The following is a 17377-nucleotide window of genomic DNA, read 5'->3' on the forward strand; positions in this document are numbered from 1 at the left end:
TCTTGCAGTGTGACCTCGATACGCGGCGTGTTGGCAGTCCGCTCACGGAGCCGTCGATCTGTGCAAACACGCGGCGAGCTGAGTAATGCACGGACGCGCCTTACAATTTGAGCCGGGAGATGGGGGCAGGGAGAAATGCACGCCGTAATAAAGTTTACATAAACCGAGCGCGTCTTGGCTGCGGCAGCTCGAGGGGGCGTCAGGTTACACCGAGTTCGTGCCTCGCCCGTTTGTCCGGCGAATGTTTTTACTGCGAATCACGAAGGTGCTACACTGTTGCAACCGGCTCGCTGTTTATTTGCAAACATCGCACGCCGTGTATTTGATTTTCCGATACATCAGCCCGCTGTTTATTTTAACAATGTAGAGAAACTCGCTGTTGGACCACTCGCTGCCAGTTTTATGGATGGCACGAAACACGACATCTAAAATACACAATGGAATTGTAGACGCAAACATTGTTGAACAAATTTCGCTATTAGCTTGTTACCTAGAACGTAATCAATATAAGTGCCTCAAACCAATGAACCCGGCTCAAAGATCTCGAACTCCCGCAAATATAACAAACTTTACGACTGCCAATTTACACCGACGCGAAATTGAGCAGCGTCCCTAAGCCTAACAGGGCGAGCCTTTCCACAATCTCATTTGGGTAACATAATAACCGCGGATTTATTTCTGCCGCCCGCTCATTCGCTCTCAAATCGCGCCTAATATTCAATTTGGGCGCCCGAACCACACAAAAACTGCTCGGAGCCGGTTCATTACGCCGCGCATCTCGCCTCTTCATCCTCCTTACCTTATCTAAGCCACTCTGAATAACACCCCCGGGCCCCTCCCCCGATCGTCGCCGCGCCACCCGCTCACCACTTCAAGTGGAAAACTCGCAGGCCGAGGGCCGCTCAACCTTGTTTAGCATTCTCCTCGACTTCTTTATTTAATAGATGCCGAAAAAAACTCCGGTCAGAATAAATTTGCGTTTGTTCTCCGATACGCTCGAGTCGGTGGGTATTTAAAGGTGCGCTCCTTTAATTAAGACGGCAGCGGCGCGTGTAAATTCTATTTGAGGAGGTGAGAGATGATGAGTGTTTCATCGAAGCGTCGATGCGAGACTGCAGGTTTTGTCGGCAGTGGCAACCCTAGCCGGCGTGTTTACGCGGAGTGTAACAACAGTCGCCCGGAGCGCGCCGCGACACTCTTCACAATTTATCGCCCGAGACTTTTCTTAATTGGAAGGAATGGCCACTTGTAATTATTAAGACGGCCTAAAGTGAAACAGATTGCGCGGTAGTCGTCTTCGTGCCGTTTTGTTTTTTCTCCCAAGGATTTGATACAAAAAGTTACTTGTAAGAGCTTTTATTGAAAGAACTTTTTGTTTTGGGGTTACTTGACAAAGTGCCCCTAGAGATCTTGATTTGCTTTTTGCCTTTATCTGTAATTCTGTTCTTCCATTCTTAGCGAGTTCCATGACATTTCAAGATAGTTCAAGATACCTACCTGATTTGGTTGTTACATTGCATCAACTATTAATCTCCTGAGATGTCTTTAGGCATTCCCAGTCTAACCGGTAGTCATTTTGCGGCAGGTTTAAAAGCCAATTCGTCTCTGTCATTCAGTTCAGTCATGCCTAACTAATGTTTAAATGTGAAGTCGGTCTTATCTATTGAAACCATCTGATAATGGATACGAAAGGGAATAAGGCAGTAGCAAATTGATATCGATCTATTGCAAATACCTAAAGGTAGCATTCGGATCAAGACGACCGCGACGCGAGACCGCGACTCGAGACCGCGACCGGCGACCGCGACCCACTGCTTTATATGAATTAATAGGAAGTGCTGACGGATGCAAGCGACCGAGTCGCGCGACGTGTGGGCGTGGCCTGCCGGCTACTTGCGTCGCGCGACTCGGTCGCTCACAAGGCAGTGCCGTGGCGCGACAGATGCAAAATGGCCGTGTTTTCTTCGCACGAAGACGAAATTTTAATAGAATTAGTAAGTAAAAACGCACCTGTATTCAATACGAGACTTCAAGCTTATAAAGATAATACTGTGAGAGACAATATTTGGGAAAAAATTGGAAAAGCATTAAATAAAACAAGTAAGTTCAAATGATACATATTTTTATTAGAAAATGTACTTATTTTTATTGTTTACAGATAGGTACTATTTTACTTTAACTGCAAACATACTGAGTTTCGTATGGGTCGCACGACTCGTGTCGCGAAGATTCGTAAGTAGCTGTCGCCCTGCGACCTGCGACCGGTCGCCGGTCGCGGTCTCGAGTCGCGGTCTCGCGTCGCGGTCGTCTTGATCCGAATGCTACCTTTAAGGCTAAAATCTGATCACAGCAACTTGGAGATTACCATTGTTGTATTTAGAATACAATGGGACATGTAGAGATTTATTGCATTGTTTTCACTTATGAATTTATTTTGACTTTCGAATCACGGCCGCTTACCGCAACAACGATTAAGATTAGGCATTCAATGCATAGAGATTATTGATTTATTTATTTATAGGCTCTCACATCAGATTTATCACAGAATTAGCTGAGCTGTGTGATGTTTGGTATTGATATGTTTATTTCACTAATCTTAGCAAATAAGGATCTTGTTACACAAAGATTAATTGTAAGCGGGGAGTGAAAAATATTGCCCAGCATCTGTTCTGGATGTTGTTTCTATTTCCTGAATATAATAGCGTTAATTTAGCGACTTGGGTGAATTGCAAATCACTTTTTGAGTAAACACATAGGCAACCCTAACAATAAGAATAACTCATCGAAACCAAAGCAATGTGACCTGAAAATAGACGCGTATTTTGAAACGTCTTCAATCTTACAAAGAGTTCTCAACATCTTACGAGTTCAACAGGCAAAGGAATCACCGTTCTTTGCCAAACGCTTCCTTTCTTAAGTTCAATACGTAGGACTTACGTATGTCGGAGGCAGGCAAGGGTATTGCTCTTCTGAGCTGCGGCTTTGTTCCCGATCGGGCCGTATCGCATCGATTTATGCAAGCTTGATCGAATCACCCCCTCCTACCTCGCCACCCGTCACAATATCTATCTTAATGCCGTTGCACTGCTGCCTCAGTTGCTTGCACAATGCACAGATACCATTCTGTGTTATTACTTTTCGACATCATCAAAAAAAACATAAAATTATCTTTAAAAACAGGCAAGTTAACCAGTAGATGTAAATACAAATCAGTATGATTTTACCTTATTATCACGTATGCCGTTCCGCACGCGTGATTTTTAACCAAAGAAAAACAAGAACATGGTGTATGGTGTATCGCATTTACTTCAGTGGCTTTAAAAAATGTTGAAAAAATTTCTAGTATCTGAACAGAAGTTCCAGTCATTACACATGCTACTACTAACATACATAAAATTCCAGACAGCTATGTTCAGTTGAAATGTGTGTGTAGATGCCAGCTCTTGATTCAGTTATGTGATTTTACGTCCTCGGTTCTCGTTACTCGTGTCATACTGTTTCCTCGTTTGTATTCCAGTTATGTATTAGGCGGCAGTGCGGCGATCCGTAGTCATTGTTTCGTGTATCGTGTTCGACATTCGGGGCTGGATGCGGCGAGCCGTGTCGCTCCATGTCGCACGACCGACGCCCGAGCGCCCGCGCTCCCCCTCATTCAATATTCCAAATGAAATATTCAATACGTATTGCATTCGCCGATACGTATCTCAAGTGCAATATTTTATGCAATTTATAGAAGCGTATCGTAAACAAAACGGATTCACAACCGCAAATGTAATATTAGATAACCTTTCACAATGAAATGCATCTGCAGTTTATGAATGTTTTGAATTTTGAAAATGATATTGCCTGCAACTAGTAAAATTTCAGCTAAACAAAGGCGGTAGGTTCCACTAAAAATAAATTTTCTAAGCATCATGTATTTACAGCGAATGCTAACTACATTTTGGGCCATTCTTAAATTTGTGCCAATTTTTTTTTTAAAATGAAAGATTTTTTTTTTCAACTTTTTGTGATGTGTATCGAAAGTATAAACCAAAAGCATACTTTTGATGTATATGGACAACCTTAAAGCCCTCGGAAAGGAAACAAAATAGCCTACGTAAACACGGCTGTGACACAGCATGACACGGATGTGACAGTTTTACATTTTTACTGTAAATATTTATATTTATGTTGTTAAATTTATATCATAATAGTTTAAATTGATTAACAATAAAATACACTAAATTCGTTTCATCAACAAAGGTGTTATTTGGTAATATGTACTTTTTTCTGAACATCCAAAAATTTAATTAAAATTGAGATCAAAAATACCGTCAGGTAGTTAATATATCTACTAGATAATAAAAAAATAGACTTTTTATTATTGGCACTATCTGATCATGCTTCCGATATGCTACCTACATGGTTTCGATATGATAATATGCTTAACAAATTAGTAAATCTTAAACACAGTAGGTACCTAATTGAGTATCAAATGAGATTTCTGTAGGATTCACATAACAGTTGGTTTTGACAACTTAAACATGTTTCATAGTCACCGTACCACTAAAAATATGGTTAATAGCAATTCCTTTTAAAACAACTCCGACCACCTCTGCAGGGCCTTTACCGGGAGCTGTCTCAGTAAAATTTGATATTACTGCAGAAATGAGAAAGTGCAATAATTTTTCCTTCGTGGCATCTAGAAAATCATACTAGCAAAAAATAAGTACACTTACTAAAAGGCTACTCCTTAAAATTGCATAATACACAAAATAATTTAGCAGAACAACAAAAACTATTAAATAATAAAAATAGAATGTCACAACCACGCGTTGTAATGTCACGACCATGTACTTAAATAGTTTGCGGTAGTGACACATTTTTAATACCATGGCCGTGACAATTTGGAACGTGTCCGATATATCCAAAAAACTATCTGTGAATTAGCAGATCTTGTGCAATGAGGATCATTTCGATTTTTAGCTGTGAATGCAGATTTATAGGGCTAAGAAATCCTTAATACACAGTCTAAAAATTTTTGTTCTACGACAAAAATTGACGAAGTTATGGCCAAATTACTAANCGTAAGAATAAGAATGGCCCTTTTATGAAAGATTCTACATTTGATTGAACACTGTCCTGTTCAGGTTTCGCATAGCTCCAGATTTGCAATTTAATTTGCGAGGGGCTTTGCGTAGTGCTATGCAGTAGGTAGGTTGTCGTCACTTGACCGCAACACTGACGAGTCAGCGTGATAGAGGCGCGACAGTGCGGTCGGCACACACGCTCTCTGTTGTGGTCACCCGCACTGCGCTGCGACGTGTGTGGCCCCGCATCCAGCTACCTTCCTCCGAACCCATTTATTGCACCTCGCTCCGTTCCCTTTTACGACTCGCCATAACCACACCTCTAATTACTCTAAACCTCACCTTTACAATGCGTTATTTTGACGCTATAATTACGATTAATTCCTCGTAAATGTGAGAATAAAAACAAACGACTCGTCCCTCGGCGAAACACGCTAGAGTTGTTGTATAATTGAAATCGCTGCATGTAATTAGCAGCGCGAGGTGGTGCGATAGCTCGCGGCTCGGTGCACGTCTTCATAATTTATCTCAATTAGTCGGCGCGTAATAAGCGGAAGAGCGGGTGGCGCGCCGGCTCGCTTCTCTACTTGCACTACGTGCGAAATGCGCTGACGCTGTGTACAGTCACGGAATGAAAAGGTTCGTCAGTTTTCAAATTGATTCCTTCAACGAATCGCGAGCACATATTACCTTTTAAAACTATGTTACAGAATAATCTCGAGTTAGAGAAAATAATCTTTAACTGTTCGTCAGTATAGTTCAAAATTATTCAGATCAAAGTTGTTTGACGATTTATCTTGTCAAGAAGATTATTATGATTGATAAACTAAAACCTTCTTGTTGGCTCAACCTGCCATTATTATTTCTATTAAATAAAAAAAACTATTGTCAATTGGTCAATGTCATCATTGCATTGCACTGATGGGATAGAAAAATAAACAAGCAAAACCTTATTTGTTAGCAAACGTCATATTTATTTAAATGTTAGCAGCACTGTTTCTTGCACGGTTATGTTGGCAGGTTTGACTCTTACAGTACCTAGTGCAAGCGAAAACCGACACTAAGGTGACGAACCTTTTCATTCTGCGACTGTACTTTAAAAAGCTTTCTCACGTTTTAATTTGTGTGGTAGTTATAGTTGTTACTTCAAAGCGTGAGAAAAATCTGTTATCAAATGTTACAAGATAGATTCTCACTTCATACCGGATTATACAATTTTCGAAGTCGAGGATAGATTCTTAACGGTGCTCGCCTTCGGCTCTGTTCGTGAAGTACCTACGGCTTACCGCGATCAAAGGGAGGTTTAGCCGATTCGCCGCGCTACTATTTACCTTGTTTGCGTTATTTTGTTTGGAGGCTTCATTGCGTCAGGTCATAACTTCGTAGGCTTTTCTTATGTAGCTAAGCAAAATTATTTGTGGCTGGTGCAAAAAGGTGGCTGTTACACAGCCACCTTTTTGCAGAACAGAAGGGATTTACTTGTAAGGGATGTTTTTTCATGAACATGATGTAGAGTCAAAGAACATTGTATAATGACTTGAAAGAACTTAAATTGTTTGTTGATCATTTTAGATAAGTCAGTCCATTTTTGCAAATGAAAATAATTATATCCCAGAATTGCGAATAAACGAAAAGCTCCCTCAGTTATTAGCATGAAAATCTTTTCATTTTCCTGAAAATCCTCTGCACGACATGTTGTAATTGAGGGCTTAAAATTCTATTGCAGTTTACTTGCGTTGCTCAAAGGACTTAACTATACGTAGCTGTGCGGTTTTGTGTAATATCAGCGGGTGTATTGTCGATTGGTCGGCGGGTAGCGAGTAGTGTAGCGGTGCTCTGCGGCCGGGCGCGTGTTTAACAATGCGGCCGGCGTGCGGGTTGTCTCTCGCCGTGACACGCTCCCGCCAACACGCTGCACCGCCTCTATGCTCGCCACGTTCCCTCCGAGCGCGATCATTTACATATGCTTCGCCTCCTCGCTGCCGTGTACGAGCATTGAAAATGTTTCATGAATAAATTTGTAATCCAATTTGATCGTTAACTCCGTGTCGACAAACCTTCCCCGTCTACAAAAACACTAACGTAAACAAAGGATCGATGATACTCGTAACCTACTCGTTTCGACCGATTAATCATAAAAAGTACGCGGGTCGCAGCCCTTTTTCGAGTTTCCTCGTTACGGACTAAGACGAGAATCATTAGGAATTAAATTTCCCCTTTCATTAGTCCCTCAACCCTCGTATAATTCCGGACGCGGAGCAATAACAATATAAATCCCCCGTCGCGCCGAGCGGGGGATTACGGCTTGTCTCGACCCTAATTTAGGGCTGCCCCCGCCCCGGATTAACGAAGTGGCGGAATCCGCTAGGGTTGTCGCTGCGCATAAACTTGTTACGTGTTTAATGTTTTATTGACGGGTGGTGAGGGAGTTCTCGTTTAACACGACCGTGCGACCCTTGCGCTACTCGCGCTGATCCTACGACTTTCCATCATTGTACTAATTAACTGTTCAAATGCCTTATTTAAATAAATCCAAGTCTACTGCGAGTGCATAATTACACACATTACTTCAGCACTTCTTGAGAGATCTTAGTGGTGAAACACAAAATTATTGTATGTATTATACAATCATGTTAAAAATACCATAATTTTAAGTTTCACATAAGTGCTGTTTATAAATTAGCCTCATTCAAAAACATGTTACAATGAGCGCCAGAATCAACCCCGAGGAGGGCATTTTTCCTGAAGCCCTTAGGCTATACTGGTTTAGCACATTTATAGTAGTAATTACTATCAGACCAGTAATAAAATTATTCGACGACGAGACGTAAACGCATTAATGAAACCTCTTTCACAAGTTATGATAATAACTAAATTAGCCGTATGCTTGTACCACATTCATAAACTTTCGTCAAATCTTGTTAGCGTTCACCGCCATAAGCGTGTTTTTAACATGTTATTAAACATGCACGATAATACGCGGTGTAACACAGTGGACCGACGCTTAAATTACTTTTATGAGTCATAATTTTTTAAATGTCGGACAGTGACCTTTACAAATTAATTTTTAGTGCTATTATGTCGTTGGAGTGAGTCGTTCGTTAAGGCGGAACGAATTGTTTATCTCCGGCATTAAACCGTGGCGGGAGTGCCGACGCACATATTGCAGCGAAGGAATCCTGCGAGGGCTCGTCCCTCCGCACCCTCTTTGATTTAAGCGACGGATCACAATTAAAGGAGTCGGCTTTGTCAACACCGGCCGGCTAACGCGTCGTTCTGACACGCTTTATTACTGCAATTATCTTGAGAACCCAATGAAAATAAACCCCTGATTCATATTTACTTAATTCACTCCGCTCATTGTAGCCGCGCGAGGTGATGAAAACATTGTTCCTCGCGCGCGGAGAGCTTTTGACGAAAGTTTCTCGTTATCGCGACTTTATTTCTTCGTCGGCAATTTTCCAAACGAGTTGCCTCTCAGCATAGCGACGAAACTCGATTCGGTGTAATTTATTTAAGTAATTTCACAAAAGCGAGGCCGCGTACACCGTATTAAAATTTGCCTGGAGACCGCAAAGTAGACGCTAACACAAAATTAAAGTCGTCGACACTTAAGGGCTTCGTAGTTTCGAGGGGAGTTTCCGTGAAATTTCTCTCGGAATGTTGAAATGGCGGATGAATTTCGCAAGTCAACTCAATTATCGTTTTAATTAAGGCGCTACGCCACGTGACATTTGTTTGCGTGCGTGAAAGCGATCGCGCCTCCCCCTCCGGCCCTCGCCCGCTCCTGTTAATTGTGCTAATTACTCCTGTAATGGAGCAAGGGGCGGGGTGAGATTGCTTATCGACGGCTTCCCCGGAATTTACTTTGTTACATCTGCCCGGCCGCAACGTTAATTCGGTCTATTGGCTCGCGTAAAGTACGTGCGTAATCCCTTTATGATTGATGGCCTGGATATTAAGATTTGGTTCGGGATGTTCGACTCTCGCAGGAGCATCAATCGCATTGGGCAGCTTTCCAAGTGCACTGGAGGCGAGTGCGGCGGGCTCGCGCGGAAAGCGGCGTAACGAAGAGTGAGTGGTCGGAAACAGATTGGCGGGGCGCGGGGGCGCACGTCAGCCGACAACGAGCACCAGGCAATTTGGTTATTTGGGGTCGGCCATAAACCGATAGCGAGCGCAGTAAACGCAATCCTCCACTCGCGACTATAAACTTTACGAGTCACGTAAAAACGCGCTCGAAACGCCGACTCGCTACCATAAATTTATGCTAATGTATTCTTTATAGGAGTTTAATGTGTATTCAGAAATTCCTCCATTATTTATGTATACGAATGAACCGGTAAAGTTAATTTTAAAGTCGCCCGCGGTTTACGCGCTCGCTGACGATTAATTTTTTTGTTATGTTTTGATGGCCACGGTTTCCGACGATCTGCAGATTCTCGTTTTCGAATGATTAGCTTTTTTACAAACGCTCAGTTCAGGTAGCGGCCGGTGTAATCACGATAAGAGGCAAGAGCACTCATCCTTCAATAAACGTATGAATGGGTTTTACGCTCAACAGATTTTCACACCTCACTTCCTGAAATAGTCGTCGATGTAATGATAATACGGTACGCCGAAATAGATGGCAATAAAAACCTTAAGTCGTCAGAAAGTTTTGCAAGAGACGAACATATCGCGTGTAAATCATGAAACTTTTCAAAACTATTATACCTGAAATATAGACCGAACTCAATCCGAACATTTCCGAGCGGCGGGCGGTCTATTTATCTATTTCCCCCGCTTCCGCCCCCGGGCGTCCGGTTAACCGCCCCCCTTCCGGTTAACCGGGCGGCGGCACGGCGCGCGCGGCTAAACGGCTCGTCGCGTGACCGCAGACAATAAGCCCGGGCGGCGTTAACAGCGCGCCTGTGTGTTGCCACTTTATATGTTACGTCACCGCCCGGCGACACATGTGTGCGACCCGCGACTTGAGTCGACGCGAACGGCAGCCGATAAGTCTTGTTGTTGAAGCTTGTAGTCGACTCGTACTTGTTTAGCCGCCCGCGCCCGCCCGACCCTTCCCCGACTCAATTGCCTTTTTCTTGAGGTCGACCCGCGTAATGGGATAAAGTAAAGATTAGCTCTGTTCGCTTATCTGTTGAAAATGGAAAAGGTTGCGAGTGACTACTCAATATACTGTGTTTCTGTTTGAGGAGATATAAGTATTAGCTTTGATCTTCTTACTTCCATGGCAATTAGGGTTGCCAACCGTACTATAATATATAGTATTGTACTATATTTCGGGTCGGCGTACTATATACTGCTGAAAAAATATATAGTACGCAAAAATACTATATTTTCAACACCGACAAATCTAACAAACAAATCCTTCATTTAAAAAAAATAAGAACGCGCCTTTAAAGTAACTTTTAACTGTGATGATGGTTAAGTCATATAACCTATTGCGCACGTACCATTTCCTTTCATGAGGTCCGTGAACATACCCGATAGGCGATAGCGTGTATCCGAACGCTTGCGTAACGAACTTCATCATTTCAGCCATAGGACGTCCACTGCTGAACATAGGCCTTCCCCAATGCTTTCCATGTTGATCGATTGGTAGCGGCCTGCGTCCAGCGCTTCCCTGCTACCTTTACGATGTCGTCGGTCCACCTTGTAGGTGGACGTCCCACGCTGCGTTTTCCGGTACGCGGCCTCCATTCCAAAACCTTTCCGCCCCATCGCACGTAACGAACTGGTCAATGTCAAATTGACAACGTAAATTTTAACGTCGTGAAAGGATATTTTGGTCTGCTTTATTTATCGGCAGAATCGTTTTCAACTAGATGTTGTTATTTCTTTTGAAAAGTTGAAATCTTATATAAATTAGGTATGGAAAGTGGTAGTGATAACGAAAGTGCGTCAAATTCTATTGCGCCGCTAACGCCGATTAAAAAACGAAAAATACCAAAAAGACTCCAAATAAAATAAACCGGAGTGGGAAAGTTATGGAATTCAAAAGATTTTTTTGCTATTTCTTGATAAATGTTTAGACTATCTTAATAAATGGTTTGATTTCAGTGAAAGCAACTGGTTATTTAAAATCCAAAAATTAAATTTAAAAAAGGAGGTTTCATTGACTGTGAGACAATATTAGAAGTTCTAAATTTACAAGAAAAATTGAGTATCAAAATGGACGACCTATACTCTGAAATAACGATATTGAATGAAATCTTTGCTAAATTAAAAGACTGTAGTGACTTTACTGACAAAACTACAGGTCAAAAATGGCAGCATATTTTAAAAAATACTGAAAATGACTTACCAAATTTATTTGAAGTAATTTCATTCCTGCTCTCTATTCCCGCCACTTCGGCATTTACAGAAAGGATATATTCGGTTATGAATTCGAAGTGGCGAGAAGAAAGAAACAAGTAGTGTATCATTAATAAAAAATGAGCTTTTGATTTATATTAATTTAAAAATTGAATGTGACAAAGCATATGACACTTTTATTTTATACAAAAAACTGTTTCACAGCGCAAGAAATGCAAAAAAATATAGTTTTTATAAAAATAAATAATTAAAAAATGTATATTTGTCTATTTTTTTGTTTTTCCCATAAAATACTATATTTTTTTTAAATGTACTATATTTTTTTACACCTTATTTTGGAAAATACTATATTTCGCTGATGAAATGTTGGCAACCCTAATGGCAATGCCTATTATTCTAGCATTTATTTATAACTCTACATATCAGCATAGTTACAGAAGTGGTCAAAAACCAGCTCTACGAAAATCCATTTATCCAATATACCGACAAAATTGAAAAAATATTGTTGTAACTATATTGGGACTAATACACATGATCTAGTAATGTCGGCAGCAGACCACAAATTTAATCTATGAAATTAACGATCAACCGCAAACACTACCCAACCCGGGCGAATGGTTCGTAATATGGGCATCATAAAATCCATCCAATCGAATCCGACACGTCGCATTACCGCGAGCGCCGTGGGTCTCTCGAAATAGCACTTGAAATTCGATATCCAACTCTGTGGAGATCGTAAAATTAGGTCCTCGAACACACGGTGGAAGACCCCCGCTGTACTCGTATAACTTTATCGCGTCTCACAACATAGCGCGCCACGCTTTAACTTACACATAGTCGTAGACGTATCGCCATCGCGATATTTATGTTGCCTTCCACACCAATAATAAAACTTTATTGCTTACATCTCGCATATCAAATATCTAATAACACCGCCGCAATAAGCTACACGTCTAGTTTGATCTCGCACAATTCTCGTCTCAATTTCACTATACGAGAAGTTCTCGGCCGTAAATTTTGTAACTACGAGAATGTCGCGGTCCAAATGATTCATCTGGATCTGTCGTGGGCTGGCGAAATCTCAGTGGCAGTAATAGTAATAGATCGTGAAGACATGAAGTGTTATTGTCTCGAGCTAGAGCCGGCAGTAAGTCACAGCGGGCGGCGACAGGTCGGCGGAGAGAGCAAATTAACAGGCGCTCGCCACTCGCCGCTGAATTAGTGCCTCGTAAAATTAGGCCCCGTTACACTCCTCCGGGCACGCGTCCTGCCCGCTCCGCCGTCGGATTACGCCGAGCCGTTTCTCATTCAACTCCAGTTACAACGGATTTACTGGAGTATTGAACTCTACGCCGTCTATGTACTATATCAAATGAAATTCTGAACTATCTGAATATCGGGACACAATACAAGCTTGTTTGTACAGTTAACTACGAAGATACTTTACTTATCGTAGCTGAATATCCTGCAGCTAATTGTTCAGCAAGCGAGAGGCGTTTTCGTTTGAATTGCCTTGATGTTTGCCTACTTGAAATAGCATCTGCCTAACACAATTTGCCGTGAGCACTCAAGCGAATATTGATAATTCGAACGGTCGATAGGTACTTATACTAGTACCTACGCAGTATTGAAACATCAACACTAACTGAATCAGTGAGCGCGGTGGTCGTTCGTCACGTATATGATTATTTCATTAGTCCGTATTTGCGCGCTCATCCAAATGTTACGGCCCCCTCCCACGGGGGGCGATGACCACTCCCGGAGCTAATCATGCGGTCAGTTTGTTCTGCCTCAGCGTGTTTTGATATTGATATTGATATTGACTGTAGCACTCGGCTCGCTGCGCGCCGATTTATTTGCGAACAATGATCGATTGATTGCTATAGGTACGTAAGCCCGCCCGTAAACGTTTTGATTATGTTTACTTACTCGTATTTGCTGAACTAACAAGACCCAATGCCGGCCCGTATTAAATGGACCGTTTTGTTATTATAGACTTTGTTTTGTTGTTGCAGAGAAATTCAATATCACCCGGTGAAAGGGAAAAATACAGAACGCGGAGTCCAGCGGAGCCAGACCACAAGAAACTAAAGAAAGAGGAAAAAGATATGGGACATGTGAGTTACAATTTAAATTTCACAGTAAATTACCGAACAGCTGGCAAAGATCAAAAGATCGTTATAATTGTAAATGCCTCAGAGCTTGCCAAATGCTATTAAACATGAAAACTCAGATAATATGATGTAGGAATTTGAGCTACGATAACATACAAACACTTTTCGCCTAATTTAAAAATACAACTACGATGTTTATACAATTTTTATGTATTTAATTAATAATGTGGTAATGTTTTTCTATTTTCAGGAGTTAGTAGTGGACGACGCGAGCGAAGAGCCTACGTCACCACATAACGGAGCGCCCTCACCGCGTGAAAATGGACTAGACAAACTACAACCTAAGAAAGAACACCCCCCTCATAGTCCAAGGTACCGTATCTAAAAGTTCTTCAAAAACTTCTCCTAAATTCTTACTGCTTAATCTAATTTTGCAATCTCTATTTCGCTACACAGAACGAGACATTACCTAAATAAAACCATCCACCGCAAATCCTATTATTTTCTTACCGCAACCTCAAACGCAACTTGTAAACTAAACCACTAGTAATCTCCGCAAAGCATGTTTCATTTAAATATCTAACAGGGAATTGTCTCGTAATGGAATTACTCTATAAACTGTACAAGCAAAGACACAAAATATTGAAGCCATTTTAACGCGTCACAGCGTTTCTATCGCCTCGGTGTCCAGCACCTAATAATCCCGCCATCCGTTTATCAGAAGCCTCGCAGGTGACATGTTAGTCGGAAGGTCGCTGCGACACGAGTTGAAAGTTAATCCTCCCAACACTAAATCAATTACCGAATACGAACGGGGGCTCAGTACTAGTCCTATTAGCAGCAATAAGATTAGACACGCCTCTGTGGATAACTGCTGATAATCTTCGTGCAAACTTCAACAAATTGAGCGCCTAACCTTTAGCATTAACGTACACAGACTTGACTACCAGCAATTAGGTATGTAATTACACTAAATGGTACATAACAGAGCTGTTGATAATTAAAGTACACAATTATCGATGTTTAAACAACATTATGATGCATTTAAACCGTTGACTGTACGGAGGTCTTTAGATAGATAATGATATATTTACATCAATCTTCAACAGTAGAGTGGTAGAGTAGAGGCCTTGCAAGTCATTACCAAATAAAACAAATTGTGTAACGAGGCTGCAAAAGAATTTTGTTTTAGCAGTCTATTGAAACACTAGCACTTTAACAGTTTATAATAAAAGTTGTGATCTTTAAATCAAATCAAATCTTTATTCACAGAGTTATTATAAAATGTGTGACTAGCACATTAGTAAAATCAACTCATGGTCTCAGGATTACATTTCTGTTGCCAAATCGCATTAACATAATAATACTACAATAATTAGCTTGATGTGCCGTCACCCGTACGGCACTCTACTAAATATTATTAATGGTCACAAACAATCATATATAACTACATACCGATAATTTGATTAGTTATCCGGATATTACCGGGTGTATTTTTTTGACCACAATCAATAATCATTCTCTAACGTCCAGTTTGCTCAAATGCTAAACCAAGAAACAATTGCAGGTCTGGAACCTCGAGTAACGCCTCAACACCGTCAGCCAAGAAACTGGATGAGAAGCCAAGCACGCCAATATCCAAGCCCGTAACGCCGACGTCTGGTGCCAGCGGCGCAGGCGCGGGCGGTGCGCCGCTCAAAGCCGCGGTCAAGCCGCCCGCGCTGCAGTACCCGTATCTAGGTATTTTAAACACTATCCTCTAAACCAGTGGTTCTTAACCGGTGGGCCCTGGAGCCATTCCAAGTGGTCCACGAAGTGCACTTGCACACCTTGGTCAAAACCACTTTTAACAGATTTTTGCAGTCATACTGGTTTTGACCTATTGGAGGTGGTCCCTGATAAGACAGAAATTTGGTAATGTGGTCCCTCATGACTTAAAGGTTAAGAACCACTGCTCTAAACTTTAGAGTCTAAAGTCAGTTTTGTTGCGAGTCCGATTACAGTTTAACTTTCCCCCGGGACATACTTGGCCTTCACTGGTTGGGTTTTTATTGGCGGTCAAGCTATAGATCCTGACTACACAACAGGAATAGGAATAGTCCTGAATCTTTTGAAGTAATTGAAGCCTTTTAAAAGCGCCTTTGCAGGTCCCGATTACCTTAACTCTACCATTGCCTTGGGACAAAAAATGTGTCAGTGGCAGTTCAACCTTTTTCAGTCTCTTTTTCAAGGGTTTTCAGTATCTATTCAATTCCAAAATATTGATTCAAGTTTTCATTAAAGTATGTACTTTTAATAATGCTTTAATTTGATGAATAGACAGTTCTACAATATTTTTTGTTAATTTCAGTGTAATGCATTTTCCCTTAAATGAACCTTTGGGTAGGTTGTCTGCAAGTGATCGCTATAGCCATAAGACCGCCTAAATTATTTCTCTTTTATGTGTATTCCTTTTCTATTTTGCGTAGTGTATAAAGTCTTAACCTTTCTATCTGTCCAGGCAACGGTGCGCACGACGCTTACGGCCTGGCCGGGTACTCAGCGCGCGCGGCGCTGGCGTACGAGCCGCTACGCCCGCCGCTTGGGCCCGCCGCGCTAGCACCCATCCCAGGAGGCAAACCGTTAGTGTTCTTACTTATTTGGTCAATTAACTTAGTCAAATTCATGTATTTTCTGTAAGTAGGCTTTCAAAAAGCAGTTTTACATGTCCAAGCCAACCCAATTCAATAGACACCTGCGTTATTGCATGTAAGTATTGCTTACCAGCCGAAATGTCACCTGAAATATTACTTTATGCGCCTGAATGATGGCAAAGGTAAAAGAGCGTCCCATCATATATTAGGGAACTGTCCGATGCATCAAATGACGTAGAATGATACTTCAGTTTTATGAGAACTTGAGCTCAAAACCATCCTGCTCAAGACCAAAACATTTAAAACATATTTCACGTGGTGATGATTCTAGACGACATTATCGTGGTAAAACAGTATTTATCGCCTGAATACACTCTAAAATATGTTCAATCTCTCGCGTATGTACCTAAACGAAATGAAATTTATCTTCAAAGTATCAATAATCAAAATCCCACGTGTATCATGTGTAATTCTAGAGCATATTGATTCCAGGTAATCCGCGGAAGCAATTTTTAACCTCTCAAGAATCTATTTCTTTTTAGTTAGGTAATCCCGTTCTCCCCTTTGAAACCATTCAATCAAAATCTCACGTGTACCACTTGCAATTCCAGAGCATACTCATTCCACGTGTCGGCGGAGGGGCAGATGCAACCAGTGCCGTTTCCGCCCGACGCGCTCATGGGGCCCGGCATCCCGCGGCATGCCCGTCAAGTCTCAGCGCTAGCACACGGCGAGGTAACTATTTAACCTACAACCCTGCGTAGTTAGGCAGGGTACTCACCTGCCATGTAGCACGTAACGTAGCATGTGACGTAACCAACCTTCAAGTGAGTACGGCTCGTCCACGGTCATCGCGTATCTGGCTGCGAGCTCCTGAAGCCGCCTTTGTGCTCGCAGTGATACCGCTACTCGGCGGGTCGCTGCGATCTCCCTGCGAACAACGCGCGAGCAGCTCGCAGCGGGCTTGTGCCTATGTACTCACTTGATACAGTATCCGATACATTACATGCTACACGGCTAGATTTGGTTAGCTTGTACCAAAATAAGTTTGTAATATTACTACGATACGATACGATACGATAGTGCCGACCCAGCCAGGACGAGGCCTGTCCCGGTCAAACCGGTATACCTGCAGGGGGCACGATTTTAAGGAAAGACACGCTCTAGGATGGGAGAGGACGGCCGACTAGCCGCTGCGTCTTTTAAACCGCAACCGGTCGACCACAACCAAGTAGAT

General features: G+C 41.9%; 1 protein-coding gene across 1 annotated transcript in view; it reads left to right on the plus strand.

The window, feature by feature from the left end:
* Window positions 1-17377, plus strand: part of Gro (groucho) — a 69238-nt gene that overhangs the window by 40912 nt on the left and 10949 nt on the right. The window contains exons 8-12 of the mRNA XM_028309403.1: window positions 13409-13510; window positions 13758-13879; window positions 15075-15247; window positions 16008-16128; window positions 16752-16875. Coding sequence (XP_028165204.1) covers window positions 13409-13510; window positions 13758-13879; window positions 15075-15247; window positions 16008-16128; window positions 16752-16875 — 642 coding nt within the window. The remainder of the gene's footprint in view (window positions 1-13408; window positions 13511-13757; window positions 13880-15074; window positions 15248-16007; window positions 16129-16751; window positions 16876-17377) is intronic.

The sequence above is a fragment of the Ostrinia furnacalis genome, unplaced genomic scaffold (assembly GCF_004193835.3).
Source record: "Ostrinia furnacalis isolate ACB-3 unplaced genomic scaffold, ASM419383v2 OfSCF2780, whole genome shotgun sequence".
Taxonomy (NCBI): domain Eukaryota; kingdom Metazoa; phylum Arthropoda; class Insecta; order Lepidoptera; family Crambidae; genus Ostrinia; species Ostrinia furnacalis.